The 14432-nt window shown below is 66.5% G+C and overlaps 1 protein-coding gene across 1 annotated transcript; it reads right to left on the reverse strand.

Moving 5' to 3' along the window:
- Positions 1-649: 649 nt before the first annotated feature.
- On the reverse strand, positions 650-14218 carry ANO8 (anoctamin 8). Its single transcript, XM_083811097.1, has 17 exons — positions 14000-14218; positions 11126-11236; positions 10809-10941; positions 10582-10720; positions 10208-10304; positions 9767-9883; positions 9559-9686; positions 9106-9267; positions 8736-8888; positions 8536-8662; positions 8389-8444; positions 8228-8302; positions 6926-7606; positions 6648-6839; positions 6418-6549; positions 6190-6300; positions 650-6085 (listed from the first exon to the last, which is right to left on the reverse strand). The coding sequence occupies exons 1-17, from the start codon at positions 14097-14099 to the stop codon at positions 5408-5410; spliced, it is 3192 nt and encodes a 1063-aa protein (XP_083667223.1). The 5' UTR covers positions 14100-14218; the 3' UTR covers positions 650-5407.
- Positions 14219-14432: the final 214 nt, after the last annotated feature.

Consider the following 14432-nt stretch of genomic DNA (forward strand, 5'->3'; position numbering starts at 1 on the left):
CGAAGCAGCAGCAGGTGTGCTGGTCTTAAAGCCTGGGATTTCTGTCCCAAATGTTCAGAGCTGGCTGCTGAGCCCAGTGACGAATCCCAAGGACGCACGTAACCCGGGCGCTCTTTTCTGCCATCGTAATCCTGGTGAGAACGGGGTAAACGTGCCAAGCTGTTGGCTGGTGAGCTCCACACGCAGGCAGTTGCTCGGGGTTTTACTGAGGGCCCCTGCTGCAGAGCGTGGCCCCGTGTGGGGAAGGCTGGGCGGCGTGCTTTGGAGCAGGATCGACTGGAAAATGGGTTTCCTTCCCTCCAGCTTGTGCCTTATGCAGCAGTTAGTCGTGGGTTGTTCGGACTGCTTCCTCTGAGACGACTTTTGAACGTGATGGACATTAATCTCAACATTTTCACTCTGCACTAGGTAGATAGAACAGGTGTCACTTCAAAGCTTTATTTTTTGGTGAGCTCTTTGTCACTGGCCTTAATGGCAAAGACTAAGCAGGAGTCTTGGAATTTTTTTAATTTTATTCTTAAACACTGCGGCTGTCGGCTCTGTTGCCATTTAACTGTTTCTTGGCTTGTTTATTTACCCCTAGCTTCATTTTTTCCATTGTAAAGGTTTTTCAAAAAGACCTGCATATAGGAAAACTACTTTTCCTGCATTAATGACGTCAGCCTGGCTGCAGGGGAGTTGTGCGATACGCTGACCGTGACCAGAGGGCCTTCCAGTTGATGTCTCTCCATGTCAGGTTTTATCTTACATTTTTTTTGCTGTCTAACAGAGAGTGGGAAATCCTTTTCTTTAAAAAAGAGAGGGTTGAATCTACCTGGGAGCAGCTCAGGGTATTTTTGGGAGCAATGCAGAGGCTGTGCTGGTCGCGGTGCCCAGGAGGGGTATTGCATCATGGGCTCGGTGAAGCACAGGCTGACCTTCGTGCTGTGCTGACTGCGCTTTCGGGTTTCTCTTCTGCTGCCTCGCAAACGTCCGTGGTCTGACGGCGAGCGTGCGGCCCTGGGGTCTCATCTGACAGCTGATCCGGGAGGTTTGGTGCCAGCAATCACCCGAAAGGCTGAGCCAGCAGGCTGGCCAGGTGGGCTGGCTGCGCAGGCTGACAGCTGGGTCTAGTGGTCGCATCCAGCCCGCGCTAAATGGCGTGCTGTCACAGCACCGGCCCCCCGCGCCCGTCCTGAGACGCGTGCTGAGCTGTCTTTTAATGTGAAACGTGTGTATCATCTCCTGAGTTTAATGTCAGGGAGGAGAGAGGACTTCTGGAACCTTTCCTTTTTCAATTACTGGAAAAAAAATAACTCCTGGATATTGAAAAGGCTGAACGTGGTCTGCAGGGAGGAAGGTGTTTGTGGCTAAAACAAGGAAACAGAACGCCAGCTTTGAAATTCTCTAACACCGGGACTGTTTTTAAAGGCGAAACTTTCCCAGTATGTCCCCAGATGTGACAAACCGAGTCTCCCCTTGCGTGTGCTGTTAGAATTAGCTTGTTCTAGGAATACATTTAAGAAGTCTGATTAGAAGTCTTAATGCCTTCTGAGGAGCTGGGTGGCTTTAACCTCTTGCGGTGGACTGCCAGGTTCTACCGATGTAAACCCAGAAGTAGGCATTCGGCCGGCAGGGTGGAAGGGCAGCACTGTGAAACCTCGACCCTGTTCCGAACGGAGAATTTCCTCCTGCGGGAGACGGCTGGCCAGAAGGGTCGGGTGACGTGAGGTGGGCTGGTGTTTGCCACCCCGCACGCGGCGAGGTGCAGGCAGGGCTTTCCCCAGCTCATGGGCTGCGTTCTTGCCCCTTCCACCACCCAACTCCTCCGCCAGCCCTCGGAGGCGAGGGGCGGCCCCGCTCCTCAGCTCGCCAGCCCTCTAGGGAAGCGAAGCTGCCTTAAAGCTGCCTCGTGCACCACGAGGACAGCCGTTTGTCCTCTCCTTGCTACAACTCTGCTTTGATTCCTCCCGTTCCTGACCAAAGTGAGCTTCGTTCGGCTAGGAAGCCAGCGGCGACGCTTCTCGTTGCTCCCAGCTCCACAACCATCACCGGGACGACTTGTCCCAGTCAGCTTCTCGGTGAATTGCCTCTGTTACGCGCGCACGTGGTGCTTTCTGTGCAGACGCACGCCGTGCTGACACCCGAACAGGTCAAACGCTCTGCCCTGCTTTGATAAGCAGCACGGATACCTGAGCGTGGGTAGGGCTGGGGGAGCCGGTGTGGCTGCGGGCAGGGCCGGCCGCTTGGTTTGTTCCTTAGCCGCGGCTCTGGGGTACAGGGACGCGAGGCGACTGATGAGTTACTGCAAGAAACAGCGTGAAGTCTGCATGGATGGTCCGAGCTGAGTCACTGCCGTGTCTGTGCCGCACTTGTGCTGCCTTCCAGATGAATTCGTTTGTCATTAATCAGCGCGCAGCGTGCCGTTAGCAGGCTTCGCTGGGTATTTTTAGTTAAACCGCCCGGCCTTGGCCAGTCGCGCATCACGACCGAGCGTCTTAGAGCGGCTCTCGGCTTTCCGTCCTCCGTGCCTGCTTTAACTCCTCGCTCCGTTCAGCACATGCCATCCCAGGCTGGTTTTCGCAGCGCAGCGGCGAGCTCGTGAGTGTGTGTTACTTCCCACCTGTCTCCGCAAGTTCGGTTTCCCTCTTTTTTTGCAAAAAAATCCTGTCTTGTGGGGCCGGGAGGACGCGGGTTTTTCTGACAGCTGCGTGCTGGCAGAAGGGCTGCCGTCGTGGAGTGACTGTAAATACACTGTTAGTCAAATGTCATGGCCATTGGAATTTTGCATTTATTTTTAAACTATTCCATGTTTGATACTGTGTACAATAAATTTGCAGAATTTAGAGGACTATAACTCTTCATTCTTCCCCTACCCTTTCCTGCTACTGACGGCACGCGGCAGAGCTGCGATGTGGCTGCGGGCGCTGCTGCCTGCGCGTGCTGTGAACCCACCCGTGCCGGCGGGGCTCGTCCTCGTGTCCCTGTCTCAAAGCCTCCCCCTGCCTGGGGGGGACTGAGGGGTGACGGTGGCCCTAAAGTGTCCCCTTCTGCCCTCCCCAGGGTCAGGAGCGCTGAGGTTCGCTCCCTGAGCGCACACGCGTTATGAAAGCCGCTTGGGGCAATAACGTAGCGCACGCCTCAGGCTTGTTGAAATATATTTTTATTGCATTTCTGCAGGTTTTACAAAAATATGACAAAATAAATTAAAAAGAAATAAATAACCCCCTTCATTTCTTTTAGTTTCCAAAGAAAGAGAGCACAGCAAGGGAGAAAAGGGAAAAAAAAAAAAAAAAAAAAGGAAACAATTCCCTCCTTTGTACGGTAACTGCCCGGAAGAGTGAGATACCAGACAGGCGGCCGCTTGTAGAAATATTTTGTGTAGAGAAATGTTTAAAAATGCCCAGGACCGTGGGGGGCCGGCAGCAGCGGGCCCCTGCCCTGTCCCCTGGTAAGTGGTGCGGGGACAGCTCGTGCCAGGGCTGTTACCCCAGGAGGGAAGTGGGTCGCGAACAGAACTCCCTTTAGGACCGGCGCGTTTTAACCAAGAACCGAGCTGAGAGCTGGGGAGCCAAACCCGGGGAGAAGCCGAGAACCGAAACGGTGAGCGGGGAACGGGAGGGGGCTCCACACAGCCCCCGATGCGGAGGGGACGGCGGTGGGGTGCGCGGGCAGAGCGGCCGAGCCGGGGTGAGCTTTGCTGCGGTCCCCAGCAGGACTTTGGGCTCTGCAGCAGGGAGCCGAGCCCAGGAGGGTGTTGGGGTTACAGTTCCCCCCGCTCCGGGCTCCCCTCGCTCAAGGCGCTGCCGCTCCCGCTCCCTTTCCAGCAGCAGCTCCGGGGCACAGCCGTGCTGCTCCTCCTGTCCTTTCCGGGGCCCGTTTGCCCCAGTTTCTCAGCGCCGTGGAGCCCGGCGCTCCCTTTTCCCTCGTCTCGCCCCAGAAATCCTCTGCTCTTCGTGCCTGGCAGGCACTGAGCGTGGTACCCGGCCCCGTGGGAGGGCGAGGGGGCTGCTCTGCCCCACCGTGCCCCCCCAGGGACCCCAAAGCTCGGTGCAAGGAGCCCCCCATCTGCCCTGGACCATCGCCCGGGCCCCTGCAGCGCAGGTGAGTGGAGCAACAGAGCCTTTGTGCTCCCCGGCCTTATTGCTGTATAAAATGGCTTGGTTCAAAGACAAAAGGGGGAACAAAAAAAACCCACACGTTTTGGGGAGAGGCGGGGCGGGAAAAACAACCTGACGTTTTCTACAGCCCAGGCCTTGGGCCAGGCACAGTGATATGGGGCGGCCGCCCCGGGTGGCCGGAGCCCTCCTTCCCCCTGCTTGCTTTGGAAATGGTCGGGGGCTCGGCGGGGGCAGCGAGCGGAGCTGGGGGGGCGAGGGGACAGCGAGCACCGGCCTTTACCCCGGCCCCCGCCACCCTGTAAAGCGAAGCAGTGCCGAGCAGAGCTGCGGGTAGCCTCCTCCCCGCGAGGACAGCGGCTCCCAAAGCACTAAGCCTAGACCCAGCGGTGGCAAAACCTTCGCCCTGGCAGAAGCGAAGCTGCTTCCCCCCCCCCCCCCCCCCGAATCATCGCGTGCCCCCCACCCCCCGCCCCGTCCTTCTCCTGGGCTCCGCCGTGACGTCCATGTGCGCGAGCGCCTTATTGCGAGTTAATTCCACGAAATAAGAAAGCGGAGAGGGAAGGGGAGCGTCGCAGTCGCTGGGGCCTGGCCGGGCTGCTCCGAGCTCTCGCCTCCGCCGCCTCCAGCCGTCGCACGAAGAACGGGAGCGAGCCGCTTGCCTTGGGTTTTGTTTTGTTTTTAGTGCAAGAAATGCTGCCCATGCATGGGAATCCGAGTGGCCGGCGCTCGCCGCTCACCCCCCTCCCTCCCGGCCGGTGCTGGGGCCGGGGAACGTCCCCGTGCTGGCAGGACCGGACCCCGTGCCGAGGCTGTGGGACGGTGCCGGCGGCCCCGGGGCGACGGCTGGTGCAGCAGGACGCGGCGGTGGCGGTAGGCACGGGGTGAATCGGGCTCCTCGCGCCGTCTCGTTCCTCTGCGATCGGAGACGCGGTGCCGAGCCCGGCTGCCTTCGCCCATGGGGGCTCTGCGGGATGCTCCTGGTAGGTCTGGGGACGCCGAATTCCCCTGCGTCCCCTTGGGTGACCGTGGCCTCTGCGGAGCCGTGGAGCAGGACCAGGATTTCACCTGCCTGTCCCCAATTTGCCGGAGGTACAGGAGGGGACGCTCCATCCGTGGACACGGCCGGGCCCTGCTGCTGCTCACACCGACGGTGCCTTGCTCGGGCGTCCGTGCCGCAGGATGAGGCCGGACCCCGCCGGAGCTTCGGGTCCCAGCAGGGGGGCTGGAGGGGCGCGAGGGGATGCGACGGAGGGGGACGGTGCAGGGCGCGGGGCCAGCACGCCCGTGCTCGCTCCCGAAACGTCGGGTTAGATTTTATAGCCCCCGCTCTCCTCCTCCGTCCGCAGCTCCGGCTCCTCGCGGCCCCCGTCCTCCAGCACCCCGTTGAGGTGGGACTTGCTGGGGCCCGGCCGCTCGCCCCCATCCGTGGAGGGGCCGGGCCGGGGCTGGGGGGAGGCGGTGGCCGTGGCCCCGTTGCCGCTGGCCCCTTCGGACTTGCCGAAGTTGAAGAGCTTGCCGGGGTTGAATGGCTTGGTGGGCGACTGGACCTTCTCGGTCCCCGCGTCCCTCTTAGTCTCGGGGGATTTCAGGAACTTGAAGCTGAGGAAGCCGGGGAGTTTGTTATCGCTGCCGGTGGGGGACTGGGGGGACCTGGCGGCGGCCGTGCTGCCAGCCCCGGCCCCCCCGGAGAGGAACTTGCCCTGCAAAGGGATGATCTGCTTCAGCTTCATGACGTTGTTGGTGGCCAGCAGCGAGCTGGGGCGCTTGGGCTTGTCGGAGCCGTGCGAGGTGCCCCCGGAGCCCTTCCCCTTGCCCTGGCTCTTCTCGTGGGCCGGGTCCTGCCCGGCGGCCTCGGGCTTGGCCTCGTCGCGGCTGGACTCGCGCTCCTTGCGGGCCTGGTACTCGGCGTGCCGCTGCCGCTCCTCCTCCTCCCGCTTGCGCCGCTGCTGCTGCTGGAAGTGGTGCTGCGCCTGGCGCTCGTGCTTCTGCCAACGGGGAGCGCGTCGGGCACGGGGACGCCTCGGGGATGTCCCTGCTCCGTGCTCGGCCCCGAGGGGCGCATTGCCCCCCCCCCCCCGGCATCGCCTACCTTGAAGGCCTCGCGGCGCTGGTACTCCAGCTTTGCCATCTCCTCGGCCACCCAGGCGGGGATGTCGGGGATGGCCACTTGGATCACGTACTTCAGCAGCAGGGCGAAGTGCTGCGGGGGCACGGGGGGCACGCTGAGCATCCCCTCCCCAAATGCACCCCACGAGAAACGGGGACCGGAGAGGGCAGCGCACCGGGAGACCCTACAATAACAAGCGGAGCGCCGTACCTCCAGCACCACCACGGAGATGATGGCTCCCTCGGGGCTGAGCCAGGGGAAGAGGCGCTGGAGCTGCCCGCACTGGGCGATCAGGTAGCAGTTGACCACGATGGCCAGGACGCCCATGGCCTCCATCACCTTCTGCATGAGGGACGGCACCGGGGATGAGCTGGAAACCTGTGGCCAGCCTGGCCCCCGCCGAGACCCCCAGCCCGGCCCCCCCACGGCCCCCATCCCACCTGCCACTGCCCGATGCTCTCGACCCGCTGGCCGAAGGGGCGCTGCAGCCCCGTGCACAGCTTGAAGGCGTCGCTGCGGATCTCGATGACGTTGTTCACCAGGGCGCACATGGCGGCCAGCGGGAAGGCGGAGGAGAAGAGCACCACGTAGCCGAACTGGATGAACATCTCCTGGTAGTCCTGGAAGGTGTCCTGGGGAGGAAGAGGAGGAGGAGGAGGAGGAGGAATGCATTGCAGTGGGGCTTGGGGAGGATGCCCCATGCCCTGCTGGAGCTCACCTCGTACTTCTTCATGCAGCTCTCCACCTCCGCCTGCGTCAGCTGCGTGGAGTAATCCTCCTCGGGCGGGTCGATCCAGGAGGCCCGGTTCCGCTTGCGCCCTTCCTCCTCACCCTCCTCCTCCTCCCGACTCTCGGCCGCCCGCCTCCTCCGGCTGCCCCGCAGGACGGCGGCCGGCTCCGCTGCCTTGACCGGGCTTCCCGGGGGGCCTTCGGCGTCATCCTCATCCTCGCCCAGCTCGAAGACGGAGGCGGGGTCCATGCCCTTCTCCACCATGGTGGGGCTGCCCTCCTCCAGGAAGCTCTCGTCCTCGGGGCCGCCGGGCTCCGTGCCGCGCCGCTCCGCCTTCTCGATGAAGCTCACCTTCTTCAGCTTCAGCCCGCAGTCCAGGGCGCTCTCGTCCTCCGAATCCGACTCGCGCCGCTCTTCCTCCTCCTCCTCCTCCTCCGGCACCCCGCAGCCCCCATTCAGACACTTCTTCTCGCCCCGCGGCCCCTCGGGGGCGGCCCCGGCAGCTGGGGGGCCGCGGGGACGGGCGAGCAGGCGGAGGACGGCGTGCGCGACCTCACGGAGGCTGCGGAGGCTGAGGTCCCCCCGGCGCAGCCGGCGGTACAGGTGGGGCTGCGACACCTCCTTGACGTTCTGCAGGAACTGGCGGGTGATGAGCAGCGTGGCCAGCATCTGCGTGGGGACACCGGGAACCCGCTGTCACCCGGGGGGGGGGGGGCCCAGTTCCCGGGTGTCCCCCTCCCGCACCCCCATCGCCACGGGGTCCCCGCTCCTCCCTGTGGCTGCGCTGCTGGAGGGGGGCACCCAACGTGGTGTCCCCCCAGCGGCACCGAGCTCGCCGGCCTCGTGCGTGCCACCGTGGTGGGGACGGGACCCCCGGGGGTTGGGGTGCGCGGGGGGGGGGGGGTCGGGGGTGGCATGCACGGCCCCCGCCCTCCCCGCTCCTACTTTGGATACTCCCAGTCTCCAGCAAAAGCCCAGGAGGCCCTTAAAGAAGATGAGGGAGAGGTGGAGGTGGAGGAAGATGAAGGGGAGGAGAGCCTCTTTGAGCTGACGCATGAGGCTTTGGGAGAGAGAGAAGATGAGCAGGAGCTGTGGAAGGGACAGAAGGACGGACAGACAGACAGACAGAGAGAGACCGTGAGCGGTAACGCGGCATGCGGGGACAGCGGGGCGCGGGGGGGGCCGGGTGCGGGTGCCGCTGGCTCGAGGACGTCCGTCTGTCCATCCGGGGGCGTCGGGGAGCTGGGGGGGTCCTCGCTGGCCCCGCCACCCCCGGGCGCTGCCCCTTACCTCCTTGAGCCGCTCCATGTCTTTGAGGTAGAAACCGATGTAGAAAAGACTTAGGTATGAATTTACAAACTGAAACTGCGGGGCAGAGAGGGGGGGGGTGAGCGGGGGGCGGCTGCCGGGACCCTCGCGTCCCCCCCCCGCCCCCCCGTCCGCCCCCTTACCAGGACGATTTTGATGATGAGGTGTTTCTCGTAGGCACTCTGCAGGCGGTAGTTCTCTGCGAAGCCCAGGGGGGTGAGTTCAGGGGGGGGGGTCCCCACGCCCAGCCCCGATGCCCCCCCCTCCCTTTCCCCCCGGCCCCCACGCACCCATGTCGTTCAGCCAGTAGGCGATCTTCTTGTAAACCTCGTCGCAGGTCGTGACGATGACGGCCAGGACGATTTTGGGCAGGAAGCGGATGATGCGGGGCAGCTCCTTGATGCTCAGCACGAACTCCTATGGGGATGGGGTCAGTGGGGGGGGTGGGGGTGGAAGCCCCCCGGCTGCCGGGACCCGGGCTGGGACCCACCTGGAGCTGGAAGCAGCCCAGCATGACGAGGAAGACGAAGGAGAGGCAGGCGAGGCAGACGGGCAGGCTGACCAGGCACTGGAAGAGCAGGCGCTTCCACGGCGGGTAGTAAAACTCCTCCGCGCTGGTCACGGGGCTGATTCTCTTAATGCCCTAATTTTAGGGGGGACGGCAGCGTGTGATCCCAGTGCTGGCTGGGGGGGGACTCAGCCCGGACCCCCAGGAATAACCACAGGTGTCACAACGGTGCCAAATCTCCGCACCAAGCCCCCGGTGCCTTGAGCCTCCCCACGCACACAGGACCCGGAGGGACGGTGCTCAGCTCCACGGGGACACCCCACAAGGACCCCCCTCTCCCCCAGGTGCTCACCCTGAACTGGGGCCGGGGCTCTTCGATGGACTCGGCGGGGGTGTCCAGCGTCCCCCACTTGTAGGCGAACTCGGCCCCGCGGCGCTTCCACTCCTCCAGGAAGAGCGTGGCCCAGATGACGTTGAAGATGGCGAAGACCACGCAGCAGATGTCCTGGCTGGTCTGCGGGGCGGAGGGCACCCACCGCGCCGGGGTCGGTCCCCTCCCGTCCCTACTGCCCCCCGCTCAGCCCCCACCCCATCCGGTGGTCCCGGGGAGCCGCCTGGCCCCGACCCCGCTGCTCTGAGGGCTCGGGATGCGGTTAAGCAGCTGATGGGATTAGGGGCCTCCCAGCTCCGCAGCAATTAGGGCATTAAAGCATCAAAGGGAAAGGCTGGAGTGGGGAGGGGAGGGAAATGTCCCCTTCCGGCCCCCAAAAAGCTGGGATTTGCCCCATTTCCCAGCCCCTCGCACCTGGTCGCTCTCGGTGAAGGTGTAGAGGATGGAGCCGAAGACGGCGGGGTACACCATGGCCGAGGTGTAGAAGCCGAGCCAGGCGAAGTACATGGCGATCTTCACGCCGAAGTAGTCGCAGATCTCATCTGCAGAGGTCGGGGGGGGGGTGTGAGCGGGGCCGGGACCCCCCCCTCCCCAGCCCCAGGACCCCCTGCCGGCGCCTCACCGAGCGGCTGAGCCTCGCAGATCGCCTGCACCCAGGACTTCATGAGCCGCTTGAGGATCCTCTGCTCGTGCAGCGGGAAGACCTGCTGGATGACGCCGCGGGCCGCCAGCTCCGGGACTGCGCCGCGGGGGCAGGAGGTGAGGCGTGGGGACGCCGCTGTCCCCCCCCCACACCCCCCCAGGTCCCCAATATGTGTCCCCAGCCAGGCCCGGCACAGGGGGCTTTGGGGCAGGGATCACGGGAAGGATGGGCTTGGGGTGATGGTGCCACAGCGGGGCTCTGTGCCCAACCCTGGTCACGGCACGGGGTGCGCACCGTGTGCCCGCTGTCCCCTTGTTTGTCACCCTGTCCCTGGGGACCCTCTGGGGGTCAGACGTGGTACGGCTGGGATGTGGGGAGGTGGCTGGGGGGGTGGGGGGGTCCGTGTCGTGCCGTACTCACTGATGGGCTGCCCCTCGAGGAAGTGGATGTTGTGCAGCGCCTCGCCCTGCTTGGCGCGCAGGTTCTCCAGCCAGTACCTGATGATGTTTTGCCGTTCCTGCGGCACCGCAGCGGGGTGAGCCCGGCCCCCAGCGCCCCCCCTGTGACACCCGCGTCTCCCTGCACATCCCCTCCCCAGCCCCTGCCCTCTCCTGTCCCCTCTGGACTCTCTTCTCCCCATCTTGGGGGTGTTTAACCTGGTCCCCAGCTGGGCCAGGGGGTCTCCAATCCCCTTTTCCCCCTGGGGACAGGGACATGACTTGTGTCCCTGCCCCGCGTCCCTGCCCCATGACCCCGCGTCCCTGCCCCCTATCCCTCGCCCCTCCGTGTCCCACCTGAGAGGTGAAGAAGTAAAGCTCGTTCTCGATGTTCTCGTAGATGTAATCCTCCTCGCAGGAGAAGCTCCGCATGCCCCCGCCAAACTCGGCTTTCACCGGCTTCCGCAGCCCGATCTCATCGGCCCCACGCAGCAGGCTGCAGGGAGCGGGGACGTGGCTGGGGACGCGGCTGAGGGCACAGGGGGGGGACGCGGCCGGGGCCGGGGCCGTGGCCGGTAGCCTACCTCTCGTAGGTGGCGGTGACGAAGAAGGCGTAGACGCGGGTGTGCTTGTGGTGCCGGACCTGCACGATGAGCTCGGGGATGCCAAGGCGGATGTGGTTCAGCAGCCAGAGCAGCGTGTGGTCGTCCGTGGTGTCTGGGGGCGCACGGTGCCGGTCGCACCAGCCTGTCCCTCTGCCCGTGTCCCCCAGCACCATCCCCATCCCGCCCCGTGTCCCCGCCTCGGGTACGGGTCTGCGAGGAGCTCTGGGCTGTGGTCCAGGTGCCATCGGACCCCTCCTCACCCCCCAGACCCGAGCCAGACCCTCGCATATCCCTACCCGGGAAGGTCATCAGCACATCGCAGTTCTCCGTGGGCACCGTCTTCATCCAGGCTTTGTGGGACATGATGTAGCGCCCGGCTTGGAGCAGCCGCTTCCCAAAAAGCTTGTCTGCCGGGGGGACGGAGCGGGTGAGCGGCCGCGGGCACCCCCAGGCCTCCCCCCCCCCCCCCGACCCGCAGCCCCGCACTGGGAGCCGGACCCCGAATCAACAATGATTCAGCTGCTGGCACGCACAAGGGGACAGGGACCCCGGTGTGTCCCCAGCAGTGGCCGTGCCAGCGGGTCGCAGCGAGGTGACGCCGGCTCCGGCTCAGGTTTCTCCTCCGGCAGCTCCGGGTGCCCGAAAAAGCCCCGACAGCTGCCGGGGAGGAGGCGGCGGCGCAGCCTGGCAGGGCCGGGATCCCCGGTGCCCCCCTGGACCCCCCCCTCGTGCTCACCTCTGCCCGCAGCCCCTCGGCGGGGCCGGGCTCCGGCAGGGCCGCGGCGCCGGAAGATGGAAAACGGCAGGAAAAATGGGGAGAGCGAAAAAGCAGCCGGTCTCCATGGAAACCCGGGGAGGCCCCGTGCCGCTGCGAAGAGCGGGGATGGGGACGGTCCCCAGGGTCCCCTTGTCACCCCCTGGCTGGGGCTTTTGTAGGGACACAGCCCGTGCCCTGCTCCGGGGCGGCCGTGCCGCAGGGGTTCGCTGTCCCCGTGCCCGGTGCCCCCATCACCTCTCTCGGGATGGACGGGGACCTGGCACATCCCAAACCGGCAGGGAGGGCAGGATGAGGCCCCCGCCGTGCCATCAGGTCCCCCCCCCCCCCCGCACGCCAGCAGCACCCGGCTGCCTCCGTGCCTCAGTTTCCCCCTGCTGAGCCAGGGCGCGGGGGATGTCACAACAACCAGCCTGCCCCAGGGCTGGGAAGGTCCCGGGGCACAGGAAATCCTGCTCGCACCGGGCACGCCGGCCCCAAAAAACAGGAAATGCCGGACCTGCTCCGGGCCCGCTCCGTCCCGGCGGCTGCGCCCCAGCTCCGGGCCCCCATCCCAATTCAGAGCAGGGCCCCCACCGCCGGCTGAGACCCGACAAACTCATCTCCCCCGCTGCCGGTGGCTCCGGGTGGGCAGGGGCCGCGCTGAAAGGCCGCCCTGTGCCGGCACCGTGGGCGAAAGAGCGGGACGGCGCCAGGCTGCTCGGCACGGCTCGGCACGGCTCGCCGGACGCCCCCGGAGCGGGGCTGATCCTGCACGCCGGGGGCATCGCTCGCCCGCCCCGTACGCAGAGAACGCCCTCGCGGCGGCGAGGCAGGGCCTGGCCGGGCACAAGCCCGGCATTGTGGGTGCCGGCACAGCTGCAGGGCCCGGATGGTGCCGGGGAAGCCGCTTCGGGTGGGGACGTGGGTGTCCCCGTGGGGTCCCCCGGCTCCGCTCCATCCAGGCACTCTGCCCCCCCCATACAGAGCCACTGGGACCCCCAGCCCGAGCGGGACCCCCGCTCTGCTCCGGCACGGACGGCGACGAGCACCCATCCTGCTCGGCTGGGGGGTGCTGAGGCCCCAGCTGGACACCGGCAGGGCGAGCTCGGCCGGCTGAATTATTTACGCCCCGCAAAGGGAGCCGTAATCCTAGCTGGGAGAGCGGGTGGCCGGGGAGGGGGCACCGCACGCACACCCCAGCACGCACCGTGTGCGCGTGCTCCCACGTGTGCGAAGCCACGGCAGCGCCCCGGTTTGCACCACGAGGCCCCCCGGCAAGGCGTGAGCCCCCCCCTGCGCGGGGCACGGACCCCGAGGAGCTGCGGGTTGGGGGCGCGGGGACCCCAACGCTGGGCTCAGCTGCTCGGGGTGCAGCGGGGCTTTTCCTTCCCAAGGTCACTGCAAGAGACGTGGAGGAGCCGCAGAGGGGTCCTGAGCGCAGGTCCTGTCCCCCTGACCATGGTGTGGGGGGGGGACACCGCATTGACCCCCCTCTGGCCACGGGGCCGTCCCTGCCTCCTGCCCCATGTCCCCTCCTGGTGCCACCGCCGGCAGAGCCACCGAGCACAGAGGGACGAGGGGACACCGCCGCTGTCCCTCTCTCCCCGCTTGTCCCCGCGGCCACCCGCTCACCTTGGGGTAAGGTCACCGGAGCCGCAGGGCTCTGGGGACCCAAAAATCCTTCCCCGGCCACCCCGCGGAGCCCGCGGCCGCTCGGGGCAGAGGCGGGCGTCATTTGGAGGCCGGACCTGCCCGCTGCGGGGGGGGCACAAAGTGGGTCACGCTCCCACCCGTGACGCCCCGTGTCCCAGCCCGGCCACGTCCTCGGTGCTGTCACCTGCTGGGGGGGCGGGGGGGGGGCACGCGTTCTCCTGCGGCCCCCTCCCCACGTTGGGGACCCAATGGCAAAGCCCCCGTCCTGCACCCGCTGCGTGGACCCCATCGGAGGGGGGGGGCACGGACCTGGCAAGGGGGACAAAAGGACCTTCTGGGGGGGGGGGGGGGGACGCGACACATGGCATGGGGGTGACAGAGCTGCCCTGGGGGGGGGCATTGATAAATCCTCGGGCACTCAGCCCCCCTGCACGCCCCCTGTCCCGGGGGGGGGGGGGGGCGCATACATCCCAAACCCCAAACGGGCAGGGGAAGGCTGGGCGGGGGGGGGGGCGGGCAGCACGGGGCTGTGCTGGGACCACCGCGACCCCCCCCTCGGGATGGGAGAAAAGGGGGGGGGCAAAAATCATCGCCCCCCCCCCCCCCCCCCCCCCCCACCGGAGCGGCCCCGCCGCATTGAGCCGCAGGGAGCGGCCCCGCCGCCCGGTGCCCCCCCACCTCCCCCCCACCCCGGGGGGCCGGCTCCTCCCGGTTCCGTGCCCCCCCCCCCCCGGCTCCATCCATCCCCGGTGCCACCTACCCAGGACGCCAGCGGGGGCCGCCGGCTCCGGTCTTTCGTCGGCGGCCGGGGCCCTCCGGGGCCGTTCGCCCTCCTGAGCTGCCGCCGGCGGCTCGGGCATGGTGGGGGGCACCGGGCGCGGCGGGGGCTCGGCGGGGACCGGCGCATGGGGACCGCCGCGGCTCCGGGCACGGGGCCGGTGCCTCCCGAAGCCGCCCGAGCCGCCGCCGCCGCCGCCGCGCCCGGCCGGGAGGAGGGACAAAGGCGGCGGAGCGCAGCGCTCCCGGCCCCCCCCCCGGAATCAGCCTGCTCGGACGACGGCCCCCCCAGCGCCGAGCAGGGGGACCCAGGAGTCCCTTCACCCCCCCCCCCCTTCACCCCCCCCTTCACCCCCCCTCTCCATCACCCCCCCCCTCCATCACCCCCCCCCGGGGAGGAGAGGGTGCGGAGCATC

Source organism: Anser anser, assembly GCF_964211835.1.
Source record: "Anser anser genome assembly, chromosome: 25".
Classification (NCBI taxonomy): Eukaryota; Metazoa; Chordata; class Aves; order Anseriformes; family Anatidae; genus Anser; species Anser anser.

What these genes read in the sequence shown, in the direction of transcription:
- ANO8 (XM_083811097.1), bottom strand. Translation starts at nt 14,099, where the DNA reads ATGCCCGAGCCGCCGGCGGCAGCTCAGGAGGGCGAACGGCCCCGGAGG. An exon ending in AGAGCATCGGGCAGTGGCAG is followed by an intron (nt 6,550 to 6,647) that starts GTGGGATGGGGG and finishes TCCCTCATGCAG; the next exon opens with AAGGTGATGGAGGCCATGGG. An exon ending in AGCGCCGCGAGGCCTTCAAG is followed by an intron (nt 6,086 to 6,189) that starts GTAGGCGATGCC and finishes CCCCGTTGGCAG; the next exon opens with AAGCACGAGCGCCAGGCGCA.